Here is a 20261-nt window from a genome sequence, read left to right on the forward strand (position 1 = left end):
ATGTCCATGATGGACAAAGCCTAGCATAAGTTCAAGTCACATGTGTCCAGAGAAACAAATTAGAGTCTTCAATTTTAATCACAAAGCTTAGGTTTTTATGAAAGTCACACGTGAGGAGCCTACTAAAGGGAAGCCTGCGATGATCAAAACGTGCTTTGATCATCCAGCACGTCCTTGAGGTCAAACCAAATAAAAGTTGTTTCAGCTGTTTTACTGCACTAACCTCACAATGTGAACTGGGCTGGCATCAGCAAATACGTAAGACACTGGCAGAAAGCTATGTAAAAAGAGATCGGATCTCTATTGTATTCCAAGCTGAAAGCAGAAATGGAGGGGCGGCAGAAAGAGGGGAGAAGCTGGACTCTGTCCTGGTTTTAAGGACATTTTGACAATGCCATTCTGTTAAGCACAACTAGTATTCAGGGACATTGACCGAAAGAGGCCCTAGAAAAAACAGTGCTACTCATGGGCTTCTATTTGTCCAGTAGTGGCATGCGGACCATTTAAGGACTGCCTTCTAGCATCATTCTGTCCTCTATCAGCCCCCCAGCCTAGGCTTAAGCCTCCTGGCTTCTCCCCTAGGTTCTGATGCCCACCTTCTCATGAGCAGGTGATCTTTCATTTTTGCTCTAAGGAAAGAAAGTGGAGAGTGGGTGGGTGATGGACTGGCAGTGGAACAGGACAAGGGATGCTGTGCTTGTCAGAAGAGAAAAGGTTGCTCCAGGTTGAGACCTGGAAGTCAAATTAAGCAGATAGAACTGGTCCCACTTGCCTGAGTCCACCACAGCTGCTCTGCAGATAGAGAGAGAGAGCTGTGTCAGTTGCAATGCTGATGCTAAAAGCAGCATAGTGCTTTGAGATGACAAGAAGGCTGGCTTTGGAGCCAGGTCTTTCTTGCAGTGAAACCAGCTGCTCTCGTCATCCTGTCATTTCTAATTTAAAGAGCCAGAAGAGAACATATACAACTGAAACACTCTTGTGTTCTCTGTCTCCCCACTCTCCAGTCATTTAAGTCCAGGAGAAAATGTGAGTGCATAGCCTTTCATTGCTATAAAGCAGGGGTGGGCCACCCGTCACCCTATGGGTGTTGCTGGAACACAACACCCATCACCATTAATTATCACCATTATCATGACTGACCATCCACCATAGTAGCTAGGGAGGATGGGAGTTGGAGTCCAGCAAGTTTCCTGGCCCATGCTATAAATAGCAGTACAGTGGTACCTCCGGTTAAGTACTTAATTTGTTCCAGAGGTCCGTTCTTAACCTCAAAGTGTTCTTAACCTGAAGTACTACTTTAGCTAATATGGCCTCCTGCTGCCACCGCACCGCCAGAGCACAATTTCTGTTCTCATCCTGAAGCAAAGTTCTTAACCCGAGGTACTATTTCTGGGTTAGCGGAGTCTGTAACCTGAAGCGTATGTAACCTGAAGCGTATGTAACCCGAGGTACCACTGTATAAAAGGTAAAGGGACCCCTGACCATTAGGTCCAGTCGTGACCGACTTTGGGGTTGCGGCGCTCATCTCACTTTATTGGCCAAGGGAGCCGGCGTACGGCTTCTGGGTCATGTGGCCAGCATGACTAAGCCGCTTCTGGCGAACCAGAGCAGCGCACGGAAACGCCGTTTACCTTCCCGCCGGAGCGGTACCTATTTATCTACTTGCACTTTGACGTGCTTTTGAACTGCTAGGTTTGCAGGAGCAGGGACCGAGCAACGGGAGCTCACCCCGTCGCAGGGATTCAAACCGCCGACCTTCTGATCAGCAAGTCCTAGGCTCTGTGGTTTAACCCACAGCGCCACCCTGTATAATTGGGCATAAATGGTAGAAAGAGGCAGCAATGACAACACCCTGTAGTGGCAAAACTGAACAGGCAAGGATTACAGCTGGTGAGCACAGGGTTTTATGGGTAAGGTCTGACTCTCTACCCTTTCAAGGCTTCTGCTTCCATCACAAGGGAATCCTGCATCTTCTTACGGGGCCAGAAAAATACAGCTGATAATGGGATGTTCAAGATAATCCATATATAAATGGGACCACAGAGGAAAGGGAAGTGATATCCATCAATTGTTCACTTGGGAATATACAAAGCATCTAATCCAGTACTGTCCAGTCTTCAGAGTCTGTCCAAGATTGAAGCCTTAGGCATCACCTGCGACCTGATTCTTTTAACTAGGAAGTGCTAAGAGCTGAACCGGGGAGATTTTGCAGCCAAAGTATATGCTCTGTCACTGGGAATACTTGGACAGCCATGGTATAGAAGTGCTTTAAAGAGATGAGTGTGGATGTTACCTACATTTCAAGGTAGGAAGAGATTGAATAATCAAGTATTCTGGCTTAGATGGCACAAGGGTCCAACATGGGGTATTTGCCAAGAGAGACAGATAAATGCTGCTTTAAGACACATCACAATTAACACACACCTGCAAAATATCAGAGCTGAAACAGCCCACGGAAGAAATACCAACAGCACATTCCTGTCTTTATGTTTTGCTTTTATTACCAGAGAAGATGGAATGTGTGCTGAAATAATGTTGTTTATTTTATTAGGGAAAGTAAAGAATAGAGCAGTCATCAATAGCAAGGCAGAGCATCAGGCATTCCATTATCCTGGAGAAACACAGCTCCAGTTTTCAAACTTGCAAATATCAAACTAGAAACGAGTTTCATTATGTGGTACCGTATTTCTTTGTCGGCTTGCCCAAAATAATAAATCAGTGCAAGTGTGATTGCATCTATTTGTTTTCAGAGCATGTTGCCTTGTGCACTGGAACAATGTGACAACCAAGCTTATTAACTCCGCAGCCTGAAGGGCAGACAAGGTGACCATACGAGGCCAGGGCAAAGGGCCACAAGCTAATATTGTGTGAGTTATTTAATGTTGCAGGTAACTATTTAGCCTTGCAATATTGCATGAGACACCCTAGGGAAATGAAGATGAGAGGCAGTTTCCCTATACATATCTGGCAAGGAGCCTCGATTGTAACTTGATCCACACACATAGAATTATTGAGCAGAGAAGCTTTCAGGGGTTTCTCCATGATAAATTATTTCTGATGCGACTGCAAAAGAAGTTTCATGTAACCCCCAAATAAAGGGTAGGGTTTTGAAATACTGGAAAAGAGTAATCCTTCTTCCATTTCAATGTCTTGCCAAGACACAGAGGTTTGTTTTTGTGTGTGTTTTTTGCAAAGTTTGTGTCTTTTCAGCTGAAATATCAACTGAATCATCTCTTTTCACAAGCGATGGCAACAAAATTTGTATTCAAGCTGCGGAAACTGGGGTGGTGGTGAGGAAGTTTCTGCCTGTGCTGTTTGGCATCTTTGACAGCATCTTGTTCTTCCCACGGGTGAGTCTGCAACAGCAACGGAAGACTGAGCAAATAGGAATCAAGATGAACTAATCTGGAGTATAAGAAACAGGTGTGTGCAGAATCACTCTCCTCCACGTTGACTACAAAAATGTGGGCTCTTGGGCAGAAGAGAGTTTGGTGAAGGTCTTGCCCTTCTTGATGAAAACTCGGGTTGAAATATAATGTTGCAAATACTGATAGATCACGGGTGCAGAACCAAAGAATTGAATCCAACCAGGTTTTAATCAGAGTAAACCTAATTAAATCAATGGACCTAAGTTAGTCCTGCTAATTAATTCAATGTGTCTACTATGAGTAAAGGAAGCATGGATGCAACCCAGAGCCACACATCTACAGCTGTGGGGTGGATGATATCCACCTGTATAAGTGAAGGAATTTTCTGTGTGCTGGTTGAATAGGAATATGGAGATATGCCCCAGACAAGTCCACAACCTTAGAAGATGGTTCTTGTTGCTTGATTCCAAGGCTGATAATACTAACATTCTATTTTTTCATTCTCTGGTTTAGCCGCTTGAGATCTCACATAGTTCTCACATCTTCCATTCTTCCTTTGTTGTTGTTTAGTCATTTAGTCATGTCCGACTCTTTGTGACCCCATGGACCAGAGCACACCAGGCACTCCTGTCTTCCACTGCCTCCCGCAGCTTGGTCAAACTCATGTTCGTAGCTTAGAGAACACTGTCAAACCATCTCGTCCTCTGTCGTCCCCTTCTCCTTGTGCCCTCCATCTTTCCCAACATCAGGGTCTTTTCCAGGAAGTCTTCCCTTCTCATGAGGTGGCCAAAGTATTGGAGCCTCAGCTTCAGGATCTGTCCTTCCAGTGAGCACTCAGGGCTGATATCCTTCAGAATGGATAGGTCTGATCTTCTTGCAGTCCATGGGACTCTCAAGAGTCTCCTCCAGCACCATAATTCAAAAGCATCAATTCTTCAGCGATCAGCCTTCTTTATAGTCCAGCTCTCACTTTCATACATCACAACTGGGAAAACCATAGCTTTAACAATGCGAACCTTTGTCGGCAGGGTGATGTCTCTGCTTTTCAAGATGCTGTCTAGGTTTGTCATTGATTTCTCCCAAGAAGCAGGCGTCTTTTAATTTCGTGACTGCTGTCACCATCTGCAGTGATCATGGAGCCCAAGAAAGTAAAATCTCTCACTGCCTCCATCTCTTCCCCTTCTATTTGCCAGGAGGTGATGGGACTAGTGGCCATAATCTTTGTTTTTTTGATGTTGAGCTTCAGACCATATTTTGCGCTCTCCTCTTTCACCCTCATTAAAAGGTTCTTTAATTCCTCCTAACTCTTCCTTTAATCAGCCCAATCAGAAACTGTTTTTGAAAAATCTCCCCAGAATCTAAAGTAAGGAAATTCCCTTATGCGAAGCCAGGTCACTAAGCCAGAGCATTGGCCCACACACATCAGGTAATGCTTTGCAAGTATATTTGAGCCATGGTTCTTGTGATTTGATATCTGTCAGTGCAGGAATATTCTATTTAAAAATAGAAACCCAAAGCCCTCTTGGACACATCTGACTTGTGGTGCAGTTCTTTGGATCCTGGCTAATAGAGGTGGATGCCTTGGTTAACTAACCTGGCATAAAAAGTGCCAATCAAATATATCCTGTATTACATCTGTTTGGACCCTCAGTCCAAAGAGAAGACCACTTGGGAGGTGTGGCTGCTAATATGGTATCCAGTCCCTAAATGACACAACCCACCCACCCCCCGTTATACTGCAAGATGTTATTCTTCCGGTTTTATTACATAATAGAAAAAGTAAATGTTTCACATTCTTTGAAGGACAATAAACTAGACATCCAAATTATGTTAGAGCACAACAAGCTTGAGCTTGTGCAGTGGAGATTGTGATAAAGTATTTGATGTTATTTGGAATCACGATACGTGAACATTGTTTAACATATTAAAGAGCACTTATTAATTTTGAAAGTGTCTTGTGTTTCCATTAAGAGTGTTTGAAATCTTGCTGCTACGAATGTATTTAATGGACTCTGAAGGGCACCATAATGCAAAATGCCAGCTCTATTAAAATGTACTGCAGAATTAGGAAGCGAAAGGCCACAGATGCTTGTAGCAGGCAGATTAAGAACACCCATCACTGAGTGATGGATTCTGAAATTTTATTGGTGGCTGCCCAGAGTGAATAACATGCTGCTTTCAATATCAGAGACTGACAGCAGCCGGAAGATTTTCTTATAAAAGCTCAAATGAAAAGAAGCGAAGGGGGTCCCCCCACCTTCTTTTTTTAACCAATGGAAGAGCAAAATGGAGTATATTCACACATCACTTCTTCCACATCAAAAGTTGAGGAAGGCAAATGACATCTCCCTCATCGGAAGCCACCTGATACTTCATGGCAGATTTTTGTCATCTTAACATTTGGAAGGATGCATAAATATTCAAGACCTAATCCAGAGGGCGGCATTCCTAAATTAACAAGACAGTACTTAAGCAAAAGTGCATAACCATCTTGATTACTGTACCAGCCTGGCTTTGTCTTTTAAAAAAAAAACACCATTGCATTTTCTGCAGGCTCTTTGCTTTCCAGGAAAGCTCCTTTCTTCACCTGCCCTAAAAAGTAATTGAAAAGGGACACAAATGTTTCTGCTCCATCCCTTAAAAAAATTTTAAAAATCACCTGCATTTATTTTGCTTTACCAGGTAAGATGCCTGCCCCCCCTCTCATCTTACCCAATCTCACTCTAGTCTTACACAATCCTTTAAAAGCACCCTTCAAATTCCTAATAATGCTACCTCCAGCCCCCATAGAACAAAGCAGGAAACAGCTTGCTGTGAAAAGCACCACATTGCTTCCAAGAAATATCCATGCTGTGTATCCCTTAGTCAAGCATAGCAGCAGTGCAGGGGCTGGGGGAATGTGGATTCCTATCAGCCTTAGAAAAAAATGGCCAGTGGTCAAGGATTATTGGCATTGTAGTTCAGCAACACCTGGGGGGCAAAAGCTTCCCCAACCCTGATATATGAGGTGGTCCAAAGGCATTGCCTATGTCCACATTTTAGTTTTGTTAAAGAAGCCCCCCCCCCCCCCCGCTTGCAGCTGCTTCAGGCTGTGGGAAGCTGTGATGAGCCACTGTGGGTCACTGGTCCTTTGTTATTGTGCTTTGTCCTTTGGGTAGAGCCTGATCCACACCACCAAGCAGGGACGCAGGTGGCACTGTGGTCTAAACCACTGAGCCTCTTGCCAATCAGAAGGTCGGCGGTTCAAATCCCCGTGACTGGGTGAGCTCCCATTGCTCTGTCCCAGCTCCTGCCAACCTAGCAGTTCAAAAGCACACCAGCGCAAGCAGATGAGTAGGTACCACTGTGGCAGGAAGGTAAATGGCGTTTCCATGTGCTCTGGTTTCAGTCAGTGTATTCCGCTGCGCCAGAAGTGGTTTAGTCCTGCCGGCCACACGACCTGGAAAGCTGTCTGCGGACAAATGCCGACTCCCTTGGCCTGAAAGCGAGATGAGCGCCACAACCCCACAGTCGCCTTTTGGCTGCACTTAACCATCCAGCGGTCCTTTACCTTTCTTTACCACCAAGCCTCTTATTGTTGCTACAACATCAGGCTTCTACTTTCGTGAGAGCCACAATTTATCTACCTATAGCAGGCACGTCCCACAGGTAGGTCATGATCTACTGGTAGATCACTGGACATTTGTAGTAGATCTTTCTCCCCCCCCCCCCCCAGAAAAAGCTTTGGCTCCCCCCAAAAAAGCTCAACAACTTTGCCTGTCAATAACAATGGGTAGATCACAGCCAGTATTTTTATAATGTGAGTAAATCACAGTCTCTTGGGAGTTGGACGTGGCTGACCTATAGGAATGTGTCATTTATGTTTCATCTGTGACAAAAAGAAAATTTATTTCCAAAAAAAAGCTGCTGCAGAGCATCAACATGACAAAAATTGGAGAGCTATTCCCATAGCTCACATTAACTTTGTCAAGTATTCTGTAGTGCACTTCCTTCCACAATTTGGCAGGAGTGACGTTTTGTCCAAACCATGCCACAGCCTAAGGTTCTCCCAATAGACAATTGATATTGAGGGGGGGGCAGGAGTGACCTTTTACATCTTCCCCATAACAAAATCAATTTTAAAATGCTGGGCTACTTCACAGCATATGTGAGGCAGCTGTGTGTGTTTGTGTACGCATAGAAATATCAATTTAAAGCACAAGCTCATTCCAAGCAACAGTGTACACGAAGCACTTAACTCATTTTGAACTTCTTCAATTAAATTTCCTCATTATAGCAAACTCCATAAACACATTCCTCAAGGGCAACTGAACTGATAGTGACATTTTAAGAGGTTTATTATAGCAAGAAGTATGCCTGTACAAGAGAAGTGCCTGGGTTATTGTTGAAAATGGATTACATAATTGCAGAGTGGCAAATTTGCTTGTGAATTCCAAATTCAATCCACAGGGATGCTTGGTTGTATTGGACAGTGACTGGAAGAGACACTTTGAAAGTACCCCATTGGTATTGTTTACATTTTGCTTGTTTAAGCTGAAAGGAAGCCCCACTCCAAGTGGAGGTGGCATAGCTCAGTGGCAGAGCACATGCTCTGCAAGCAAAAGAAGTCCAGTCCACCGTCCAATCTCTCCAGTTAAAAGCATGCAGGTAGCAGGCATAGGAAAGACCCACATGAGACCATGGGAAGCTACTGCCAATCAAAGTATTCACGTCAGAGCAATACTGTGGCCAGGCTGTGTACAGCAGCCAGGAGCAGTCCAACCACAAGGCAAGGCAAGGCAACCACTTCAGGCAGCAGAACCCAGAGAGGCAGAAGATTCTGATGTAGATCTTTATTTCCCCACCCCTTGTTTCTGATGTAGTTCTTCACTCACCCCTTCTTTCCTGGAGAGGAGGGGGGGACACCATTTTGTGGTTTGCCTCAGGTGCCAAAATGACTTGGGCCAATTAGAGGGGATATATAGCTCCCCCGGATGCGGGTGGCGCTGTGGGTTAAACCACAGAGCCTAGGACTTGCCAATCAGAAGGTCGGCGGTTCGAATCCCCGCGACGGGTGACCTCCCGTTGCTCGGTCCCTGCTCCTACCAACCTAGCAGTTTGAAAGCACATTAAAGTGCAAGTAGATAAATAGGTACCACTGCGGCGGGAAGGTAAACACTGTTTCCGTGTGCTGCTCTGGTTCACCAGAAGCAGCTTAGTCATGCTGGCCACATGCACGCCACCTCCCTTGGCCAATAAAGCGAGATGAGCACCGCAACCCTAGAGTAGGTCACAATTGGACCTAATGGTCAGGGGTCCCTTTACCTTTATAGCTCCCCCAATTTCTGGATGCTACGATAAACCACACTGTACTTGCAGCCACATTATCCTTACCCATGGATTCAGGAAGGTTTTCAGCCACACAAATCTACTGAAAGCTGAGCATTCTGCAGCACATGTCAAGATCTAGAAGGTTTTAGCCTATGATTTAATCAATGGATCAGCTCCGTTCAGTTGCTGTGCCTTGAAAAGGAAGTGTTAACACAAAATTGGAAGGCTCAGGTCCCTAGCACCCCTGACCCCACCCAAGTAGACTTCAAGTTTCCTGTGATGAATACAGAAGGTCTGGAGGAGGCTTCTACCTGTGTTTGCTTAAATGTGGGTAGAAAGCTCTGCGGAATCAGGAACTCTGCTTTCTCAAGGTTCTTGATCCTGCGGGGGTTCTACTTGTGTTAAAATGAACATGGTTAGGTAGTTCTCTTCAGACTTTCCCTGTTCGACAGGGGCAGAGATGGCAGGGAAAGCAGAAATATTGGGGCAGGAAAGCGCATTGTCCCCATGCTACCTACTCATTACACCTGTTCGGGTATAACGCACAAAGAGAGAAGTATTCTATCTCAATTATTTTCTTTACTGTTATATGTTTCTTCTCTCTGTTGCACACTTCTTTGCATTTTTATAATTTTATCTTAAAGGTCCCAGAACCAAACAAACTCACAAACAAGTTAAGAGCCAGCAGTCTGATTCTATGTACGTGTGTGTTTACAAACTGATTACATTCTTTACAAATTTGTCTGAAAGGGCTAACAGGTAACACAGGGGAGGAATCGGCAATCTCAGCGCACATTGGTACCAATGACTCTGGGCAGTGTAGTTGTGAAGTTATGGAAGCAAAACTTAAGTGGCGAGATAGGATGTAGGGCAGCAACAACCAATGTGGTATCTTCCAGATGTTGTTGAACTTCAACTCCCATCTGCCTCGGCCAGCATTGCCAATGGTCATGGAAAATGGGAGTTGTATTCCAACTACTTATGGAGGGTGCCATGTTGGCTGCCCCTACCCTAGGGTCTTCTTGTGACATCTTTAGTGATGGTGCTGTGCTGCTGAAATGAGGCCAGCAGCTCCTTCTGCTTGGAAGCTGCCACTGTGGTGGCACGAGTAAGGTGCTTGGACTTCACCATTTAAGTTCCCAATTTGTGACTCCTGGAACCTTAAGAAGGGGATGAGTTTGGATGTCCCAAGTTCAAATTTCAGGTCATTGCGTGGCCCTGGTCAGGCCACTCAGCCTCAAACCCCTATCTCTTTCACGTGGTCAACCTTACAGGGTATTCTAAGGTTTACTAAGTGTCATGTACAGATGGGAGAAGCGCTGCAAAAATGCTTATATAACAACGAACAATTGTCATTCCAGGTACAGCAGCAAGTTACTGGGGGAAAGCGGATTAAATTCTGTTCAAAATCAGTATTGCTTTATTTTATTTTTTTGCTTCTGCCTTTTTTTTCTTTCTTTTTTTTTTTTTTTTTAGTAAAATGCTAACAGCAGCATTCTGGATACTTTCTTAAGGCACTCTCCTGTGAGACTATTTCTAACTCTGACTTTTTCTTCCCTAAAATAACAGATGCCTTCCAGGTCTGTTGTAGTTCTTGAAACTAAATTTGACATCTTCTACGCAATAAGGTAAAAGTTGGAAAGTAATGGAAATTCTCTCTTCTGCTCCATAGTCCCAGCCAGTGTTAAAATTATTCTTGGCTGGTATTTGTTCAACAATTCCAGATTAGTTACTCAGGGTGAAAAAAATATATATTAAGGTAACAGGGTTATCTTAGGCCTCAGCTAATGAAGATACTAGGCTATTCTGGAAGGCATTTATAATAATTAAAACCTCAATATTCTCTAGGAACTAATTTACTGTAATAACCATTCCCTTTCCCCCTTGGTTAAATGTGCTTGGCTTTATTGTTAACTTAAGGGCTCCCCTGAAGTTTTGGGGAGAATATTCAATAACTTTAATGGACTTTGGATTAACTTTCTAATTAACGCTAAAGGAGAAAGTTCATTTTGCATGTTTTGGTTTTTATAAACTGAGGAATCTTACCGTGAGAAATCAGGAATGCTCAAAAGATTGACTCTGATGTACTTTCACTCAACGCAGTGGGAGCCACTGCTAAAGTGAATGCAAAGAGCAGTTTGGTCCTTGTTCTTGGAAATCTTATTTCAAAACCATTGCATCTGTTGTTGTTGTTTTAAAAAAAGATTTACAGCAGTATTTGCTATTAAGTCCTACGTAGAAGGTCCTAGTATCAATATAACTGGATCAATTATTTACACGGCACATAGCTTAGCTAGGGAACTTGCTCCCACAAGAGGCAGGGATGGCCACCAACTTTGTTGTTGTTGCTTAGTCGTGTCTGACTCTTCGTGACCCCGTGGACCAGAGCACGCCGGGCACTCCTGCTTCCACTGCCTCCCGCAGTTTGGTCAAACTCATGCTGGTAGCTTCGAGAACACTGTCCAACCATCTCGTCCTCTGTCGTCCCCTTCTCCTTGTGCCCTCAATCTTTCCCAGCATCAGGGTCTTTTCCAGGGAGTCTTCTCTTCTCATGAGGTGGCAAAAGTATTGGAGCCTCAGCTTCAGGATCTGTCCTTCCAGTGAGCACTCAGGGCTGATTTCCTTAAGAATGGATAGGTTTGATCTTCTTGCAGTCCATGGGACTCTCAAGAGTCTCCTCCAGCACCATAATTCAAAAGGCCAACAACAACTTGGTTAGCTTTAATAGAGGATTAGGCAATTTCAATCAGGACGAAGCTATCAATGGCCACTAACCAAGATGGCTATGTTCTACCTCCACTGCCAGAGGCACTACGCCTCTGAATACCAGTTGCTGAGAATTGCATGTGAGGAGAGCACTGTTGCACTCAGTCTTCCCCAGACATCTGGTTGGCCACGTGAGAACTAGACAGGCAGTTGTCCTGATCCAGCAGGTCCCCTCTCCCCACTGAAATTAGTTTTGAAAGAAGCAGTCTATTGTATCTTACATAACAGTTCACAGCGTGCACTTGGGTTGAAGTGAAGTGCCCAGGGCAGTTTCACCAGTCTGCCAATATGCTTGCAGACTCCAAAAGGTCTGGCAGGGCTCTTATTGTGTTCTTAATTATCAGTCCTTTCCACAACTAAGATTAAGCAAAAAAATTAAACACACACAAGCACCTATGGCTTTATAAAGCATACTGTGCACGAAGGCTGGTCACTCCTGCTTTGCTCCCCCCTCCTCCATGCTCCCACCAACAGGCATAGCACGATGTCCGAACCTAGGATGACAGTTTGTTTGTTTTCCTACCAAGTCAAGACCACCAGCCCGACTTAAGTCAAACTTTACTGGTGGCTCAGGAATCCTAGCTGGTCAGAGAGAAACAGAGCACAATTTCAGGTTCAGGCTTCATGCTAAGTGGGCAGTGGGAGAGATGACCACACCGTGTGCTTTATGAAGCAAAATTTCTTGTATTATTGCTATGTACAAACACAGCAGCCACTCCACAGGAAAGACAATTTGTCATTCCACCAAGTGTAATATTTTGCTCCTTCCTTCCCTTAGGATGCTGCCTTAAATTGAGTCAATCACTGGTCAATCTTGCTGGATATTGCATACAGAGACTGGCAGTAACTGACCAGGGTTTCAGGCTGGGTTCCCTCCCAGCCCCACCTAGAGGTTCTGGGGACTGAACCTAGGACCTGCATGAAAAGTGGATGCTCTATCAATTCACGGCCATGGGGAATTATGATGCACAGCAAAAGTTTGCACCGGAGCACGTAGATCTATGTGTTCGTCTCCCTCTCAATTTTTAAATGACCAGTGGCTTCCACTTCACATTTATTCTAACAGCAGGAGCACATCAAACTTGTGTGAAATGCCCACAAGCTGAGGTCGATGATTAAAGTAAGCTGACTTCCACTATTGATGCTACCTGAATGTAGCCTCCATGGTACTCGGACTATGTAAAGGGGTATACTATATATTCTGGATTAATTAACTGAGAGCGCAATCCTATGCATGTCTACACAGAAGTAAGCCTCACTGCAGAATCTCTTCCTTAGGCAAGTGTCTGTGGGACTGCTGGCCATTTTTATTGGCCAGGGAATTCAAAGACTAGAAGCGCAGAAATTTGCCTTATCAAAACATTGGTCCTTACCATTAAGCTCTGTATTGTCTATTGCAGATATATTAATATTGTGCAGCTTGAAGCAACTGGATGCATAAAAATGGATACCTTTTGGAATAAAAACTGTCCAGACCCATAATTATTATTCAGAGCTTTACTAACCAGAATGTCTTCAAAGAAAAATGGGTAGAAAAACCATGAACGATACATCCAAATAATTCCATACAATTGTGTGCATGTCCAGCACAGGCTCAGCTTCTTATAAAATATGAAATACTCCAAACAAATCTAAAATCAGAGCTAGTGCGCTCTCTCTCTCTCTCTCTCTCTCTCTCTCTCTCTCTCTCTCCAGCCTCCATTAGAACTTGGAGACTGTTTTCCATTTAGGAGAGACCTCATTATCACATCCTTTGGCTGCTTGAGAACAAAGACTCTAACTCACACAAAATGGAGGCAACCATATGCATAGAATGCAATCCTATTTGAAGAAGTGTGCATGCACACGAAAGCTCATACCAAGAACAAACTTAGTTGGTCTTGAAGGTGCTACTGGAATTTTTATTATTATTATTATATATTTCTACTATTTCTTTCATCTGATCTAAGTCAGGCACATGGCAGAGAAGAGAACATTCACAGTTAATCACCAACCTGCTACACACTTGGAGAGCTCTTCTTTAGCTTCGATGGAAATTCCCAGTTTAACTCTTAGTAATCTACATACAGGCATTCTCCATTACAGTGCCAATTAAACCATTATACTTAACATTGTCTACACTGACTCGCAGTGTCTCTTTGGGGAATCTCCAGGCAGGACGAGAAATGTCCCTGTCTGAAACCCTGGAGAACCAATGCCTTTCAGCATAGATAATACTGACCTGGATGGACCAAAGGTCTGACTCGGTATAAGGAAGCTTCCTATGTTTCTATGTAGGCAGCAGGTATTTATTTTAACAGATGGGACTGAGCTGGTAGAGGTTCATTTTAGTTCCGATGTTGTGCTTCTAATATCCTGCGGATATTCTGGAGTTGCATTTTAGCTGTTAGTTACTACCACCCTGAGCTCTCGAGGTGGGTTCAGCTACGGGTACTAGTAAATTAATATCAGGATAAAGAGGGGCTTGCGTTCGACATGCACCTTCATAGCATCCTTTATCCTCTTTATCCTCCACCGAGACAAGCAAATGCATTATCAGGGTTCAGGAACACATTCTAACAATGCAACAACATCTGGGGTATGAAGCAAGGCCCAAGCAAGGCTGGGGAGGGTTCCAAGGGCCAGAGGGGGGAGGCTGGATGGCCCCCAGACCTGAGGTTTCCCCACCCCTTTCTCTAAAGCCTTAGCACCCCTGTGGTGACGTAGAGATAATAATAGCGGTCTACCTTATAAGATTATCCTCACTGCACAGCTAACATCGCAAAACGTTCCAAGAGCTTCAGAAAAGCCTTTCTATTAGCTGTTAATCACTTGTGATGGCCCGGGAATCCGATTCAGAGGCTGAACCGGAGGAACCCCAGCCTGCACAGGAGTCCCCGCCTCCAGCGCCAGCTGAGCCGGGGCAGGGCCTTGAATCTGAAGCGCCTGCACCTGTGCCGGATCCTCAGGAGCTGGCACCAGGTGATTCCACTCTGGCTCCGGAGGTGATTGAGGACACAGTGCCTACAGGTGCGCCTCTCCCAGTCCTGCCAGGGGAAGGTGAGTCTCCCCCTGGATCCAGTAACCCTCCAGCTTTTCCTGAGCTGCAGAGGCTCAGGGCGGAGAGGCGGAGGGAACTGGTTTCTCCCAGGAGGAGTGCTCGCCTTAAGGCCAGGAGAGGAGGGCCTCCTGGGGGCCGGGGCCGCCCCTGGCCTCAGAGAAGATAAAGGCCAGTCAGCCCGGTCCCAGGTTGTGGGAGCAACGTCGTTGAATACCTGCTTCTGCCCGGACCCAGACCTGTCCTTCCAGAGTTCCCGTCCCCGCCCGGCTTCCTGCTTCAGACCCTGCCTCGCTCTTTGTGAACTGTTTCCAGACTCGTGACCCAGGACCGGACTTTGACCACGCCAACGGCAACCTTCCCCCCGGGATCAGCACATCACTACCCTTTAGTCTATCACACAGAGAGCAAAAATAAAAAAAAATCTAACAGCACAAATGTGTGGATCACCTTTCAAGGAAGGAAGGAAAACTCTCAGGTAGATAAATGTAAAAATGTAAAAAGGGGGGGGACACAAACAACAGACAGACAGAGCAGCCCCTTCCAGGGCATTCCAGGTCTTAATCAAATCATGTGAAAAACAGAAGAGGAGCCTGCGACCACTTTTCTCTCCCTTTTGTCATTGGAAATGAACACCTGCACCCCCCCCCATTATTGGCTAGGGAGCCCATTCCTCGCTAATAGATTTCAAGGGCCACCTGTTACCATAGCAGACCAGCAGCATGTCAGAAGCGTTCCATTTTAAAACAGGGAAGACAGAGGAGGAGAGCATGGCCGCTGCTCGTTGCCAAGGAAACGAGATCACTGCAGGAAGGACCCCAAACTTCAAGTGGTTTACATGTTCTACTTTTGAGAGAAACGTTAACCTGTTCCTAGGCTGCTGCTGCTAGCAGAGGCCGGCGGGGTGTGTGTGTGTGTGTGTGGAGAGGTTACATTTGCTACAGAGAGACAGCCTGTGTCCTTTAAAAAAATATTGCCCCCACTACTACCAAAGCAGGGAAGTGGAGACTGCAGGTGCTTTTAAGACAACCACAAAAGCAATTTGGGGCTTGAGGGGATGTATAACGTTATACACAAGTGCTATTTTTCTAGAAAAAGAGGTGCTGGAACTCGCCATGAAAGCCTCCCTTGCTATAATGGCAATGGCGCCTACCTGAGAGGTGCCGGAACTGAGTTTTGGTGAGTTCTGGCTGAAAAAAAAGCCCTGATTATACTACTATAAACCCTTCCCAGTTGTAGTTTCCATTAGACAACTGGTTGGCCACTGTGAGAACAGGGTGCTGGATTTGATGGGCATAATTGGTCCCTCAGGAGCTGGTCTGGGGAGAGGAGGGCTGCCCATTTTTCGTAAGAACTTTTTTGTACTTTTGTATACCTTTGTATACCAAGCCACACATACTGGTATGTTCTTCACTGTCAGCTCCCACTGGGCTCCAGTCTTGTCTGCATGGAGGCACTGAGATTATTATTACTGATTTACACATTGCATTTCTGCCAAGTTTTACAGTTTTAAAATACTGAAACAACTAAATGAACAAGTGAAACATGGGCCCTGTGAGGGGAAAGGGGCAGATAGACCCTTTGCCGGCCTGCCTGCGTTCCTTCCTTCCTTCCTTCCCCATCTCCTTTTTCCCCCACAAGGCAGTTTTAGTTCATTCTTAGAGGGAGCGATCCTGTTGCCTGCCATAGACCATGGCCAGATTCTGCTGGTCCTGACCTCAAACTATTGCTCTCAGCAAAGTTGTCAGCTGCAGAGCCTGCAAGGGCTGCTATAATTTCAGGAGTTCCACAGAAAGGAAAACCTTGGATGGGATGAAAGATCACCCTGGAAAAATTCTGCTTTCTATACAACACTTAAAACCAAAGCTCTGTGGCTGGGAGCTCCAGCTGTAACATTCCTGCTGTTATATATTTCTTATCTCTCTCCAGAGGAATGAAAAGCCACCATCAATACTCCAGATATATTTCTAAACAAAACCTGCCTTCCACTGTCTCAGTTTTGCGCAATAGTTGTAAATTCAGAAAATGTCAGCGTGGCCTGGCTTTTATTTATTTATTTTTGCCTAAGAGGATGCTCAGTAAGTATTTCTCGCCTAAACGGCAACTGTAAACTCTGATAAGACCCTCTATGCAGCTGACTCTATGCAGGGCTCACTTCAAATACTGTAAAGCGCTAAATTATTCCACCTCATGAGCCTTGATAAAGGTAGCTTTGCATTACAAAGGAGTACTGGTGGAATTTGCTTCCTGGTAATAGATTCATAAATACCCATGATTTATCTATTTGCAAGGATTGCTGAACAATTCTCAGCAATTAACTCCGCTGAGCAATGCCTTATTGCTCTTATTTAGATGCTAATCTCATTTAAGAGCCATGCCATTGGAAAGCTAAGCCGATTTCAGCTTTATAGGCAAGATTTAATATCAAGTTGGGATTTCATAATACCCCGCAATCTTACAAAGCAGCAATATGGCACGCCTGTTCTATGGAATGCCACCAAGATCCTGATATTCTCTTATAGACCCTGTCATCAAGGCATTTCAAACTCGGAATAAAGGACATACCCCGGGGGAAAACAATTGCACAAAATAAAGGTAAAACAACTTGTTTCAGTCTTATTTATTTTTGGACTCTAGCACAGCAGTGGCTTGAATAAATTTGGGGGACAAGCTCTGTGGCTTCATTTCCAAATACATTCTGCACTCTATGATTTGCTACAAATGAAAGCTGTCAAGCTGATGCCGCGTAAACTCTGCAGAGGCAGCGGAGAAGGCAAACACACATTCCCTGCGCCTAGCAGATTGAAGTGCCCTAGACTACCACCGAAAAGTCCAGCAATCAGAACCTCAGAGCTGAATAGTTGCCACCTCTTTTTAAATTATCAATACATCTGTTTTGCTCTATTGTGATCTGCATACATTGCACATCACCCTGGAAACCGATTTGCATAGAAATGCCTTAAATAAATAAAAGCACATTTCCTCCCCATAGTTCGCATGTCCTCTGCCTGAAACACCTTGACAGCCGGCATAGACAACACTGAGCTAGATCAAGTGTGGGGAATGTTTGCCCCTCCAGATGCTGGTGAAGTACAACCCACATCAGTTGGTTAGAGCGTGGTGCTGATAAACACCCAGGTTTGATCCCTTTATGGGGCAGCTGCACATTCCTGCATTGCAGAGGGTTGGAAAAGATTATCCTCAGACTCCCTTCCAAACCTACAATTACAGTGGTACCTCGGGTTAAGAACTTAATTCGTTCTGGAGGTCTGTTCTTAACCTGAAACCGTTCTTTGTTTTCGTTTTTGTTAGCGCATTTATTAATTTTCCAACAAAAAACATCCAATTAACATATCAAATCACAAACCGGGGGGAAAAATGGGGAAAAAATCCAATTGTCTTCCAAATTATAATCGAATTATAATCTTAATTTTGCGACTTCCCAAAGCATTTCCAAATCTCAGTCCTGCCTCTCATCTCTCATCGATGTTTTCATAATTCCATATCACGATTTTATCAACCTGAAACTGTTCTTAACCTGAAGCACCACATTAGCTAATGGGGCCTCCAGCTGCCTCTGCACCGCCGCTGCACGATTTCTGTTCTCATCCTGAAGCAAGGTTCTTAACCGAGGTACTATTTCTGGGTTAGCGGAGTCTGTAACCTGAAGCGTCTGTAACCTGAAGCGTCTGTAACCCGAGGTACCACTGTATATGACTCCATGACTTTATCATCCATGGCCATTGCCCATTGCTGGGTCTGATGCGAGTTGTATTTCACCAACATCTGGAGAGCCAAACATTCTCTACCCCTGCGCTAAGTGGACCAATAGTCTGACTCAGCATCCTAGGTTCCTAACCAATTATCTAGAGGAATGTGTGGGGTCTCCCTCACCGAAAGTCTTCAAGCCAGGCCTCAGAAATGTTAGGGCTCCAGCTTTCCTTCATCAAGCAGAAGGTTAGACACTAGACAACCAGCCAGACCCTCTCCAACTCCAAAGGACTCCCTACGAAATCCAGAAAGCACCAGAGAAGAATGGATGGGCAAGAAAATGGATTATGCAGAACTGGCAAAGCTAACAGGAAAAAATTAAGGGAATCTAATGATGAGTGTTTTAGGCAAGAATGGATGCATTTTGGGGGGCTACTTAAAGAAATGTTATAGTATGCTGAACTCGCAAGCAGGATTTGAGCTATGAGCAACAGAGGTAATTAGATTATAATATTGTGGTTATGATTTAACAGACGGAAGATAGGGTGAGGCAGAAGGGGAGAAACAGCAACTCCACGGAAAATGGGGTGGGAAGTCAACAAAAATGAGAGAGAAAATGTAATTGTGTATTGATTGTATATGTTTAAAAATGTTGAAATTTAACTAAATATATATTTTTAATGAAGAAATCCAGAAAGCAGCACAGAAGGAGGGGGATGAGCAGAAGGGGAGCTCTCTAAGGTGGCACTCGCAAGCTTACCTTAAGCCCTGGAAACAATTGCTATACTGTATAAAGGTAAAGGGACCCCTGACCATTAGGTCCAGTCGTGGCCGACTCTGGGGTTGCGGCGCTCATCTCGCTTTACTGGCCAAGGGAGCCAGCGTACAGCTTCCGGGTCATGTGGCCAGTATGACTAAGCCGCTTCTGGAGAACCAGAGCAGTGCACGGAAACGCCGTTTACCTTCCCGCCGGAGTGGTACCTATTTATCTACTTGCACTTTGACGTGCTTTTAAACTGCTAGGTTGGCAGGAGCAGGGACCGAGCAACGGGAGCTCACCCCGTTGCGGGGATTCGAACCGCCGACCTTCTGATCAGCAAGTCCTAGGCTCTGTGGTTTAACCAACAGTGCCACCTGCGTCCCTTGCTATTCTGTATAGATAATGATAATAAAGTTCTCACCTTTGGCTATGCAACAAGTTCAAAAGGGACAAATGGCTAGTAGCCATTGATAGCCCTCTGCTCCATGCTTTGCAAATTCCTGAGAGCATGCTTTTTCTCCTTTCAAAAGATGGGGTGCGTTAAGGAATTGGGAGAGCAGGAGACTCAACAAAAAAATCTCACACTTGGCAGCTCAAGCACTTCCCCTGCAGTGTTCACAGTCTCCTGCCAGCATGAGAAGGAAGAAAAACACACCCCACCCGTGACATTCAGTAGCATTACCAAACATAAGTTTAGATGCCCTGCAGCAATCCATTCTTTCTTTTTTTAAATGCTTCTTCCAGCAGCTCCTGGAATCAAGGCTGCCCTGAAGGCTTGGAGAATTCACCAGAACAAGCATAAGGCTGTAGCAGCAGCTATGAAAACTGGGCCTTCCCATTGTGTCTTGGAAGCAGATGGTGGAGCTCCTTAGCTGCCTGCACTGGTGCCAGAATCCACCCACACCCATGTTGAAAGATGGAGACATTTCCCCCCCCTCACCCCCCCCGTCAAGTGCTGTTTAATAAGCTGGCAAAAAAATATATTAAAATATTTTTAAAGTTTAAAAATATACTTACGATTTAGCAATACTATATCTATATCTCCATCTCTATCTCTATATATGGCTCTGTCCCTGTGGAGAGGAGGTGATAGAATATTTGGCTGATGTGCTTTTTGCCTGTAATTTCTATAAAAATGACCAATTCAGACTGGTGAATCCGATTCTCTCAACGTTTCCAAGGCAGGACTTCCAAATGGTATCTGGCCTACGCTTTGGCAGATTCAAGAAATTTTTTAACTGAGACTGTTGCTAGATTTCTCTTTCTGGCTGCACAAATCTTCCCTGAAGAAGGCTATCCTGTCTGGCTG

The 20261-nt window shown here is 44.8% G+C and overlaps 1 protein-coding gene across 5 annotated transcripts in view; it reads right to left on the minus strand.

Moving 5' to 3' along the window:
- Window positions 1–20261, minus strand: part of SNX29 (sorting nexin 29) — a 213430-nt gene that overhangs the window by 24001 nt on the left and 169168 nt on the right. Inside the window, exon 21 of one of the 5 annotated variants that reach the window (XM_083585055.1) lies at window positions 19931–20025. The exons of the other annotated variants lie outside the window; for them this stretch is intronic. Within the exon in view, the coding sequence (XP_083441181.1) occupies window positions 19947–20025 (79 nt within the window). The 3' untranslated portion in view covers window positions 19931–19946. Of the gene's footprint in view, window positions 1–19930; window positions 20026–20261 lie in introns of those variants that run through there. 5 annotated transcript variants of the gene reach the window in all.

The sequence above is a fragment of the Podarcis filfolensis genome (assembly GCF_964270895.1).
Source record: "Podarcis filfolensis genome assembly, chromosome: 14".
In the NCBI taxonomy this organism is placed as follows: Eukaryota; Metazoa; Chordata; class Lepidosauria; order Squamata; family Lacertidae; genus Podarcis; species Podarcis filfolensis.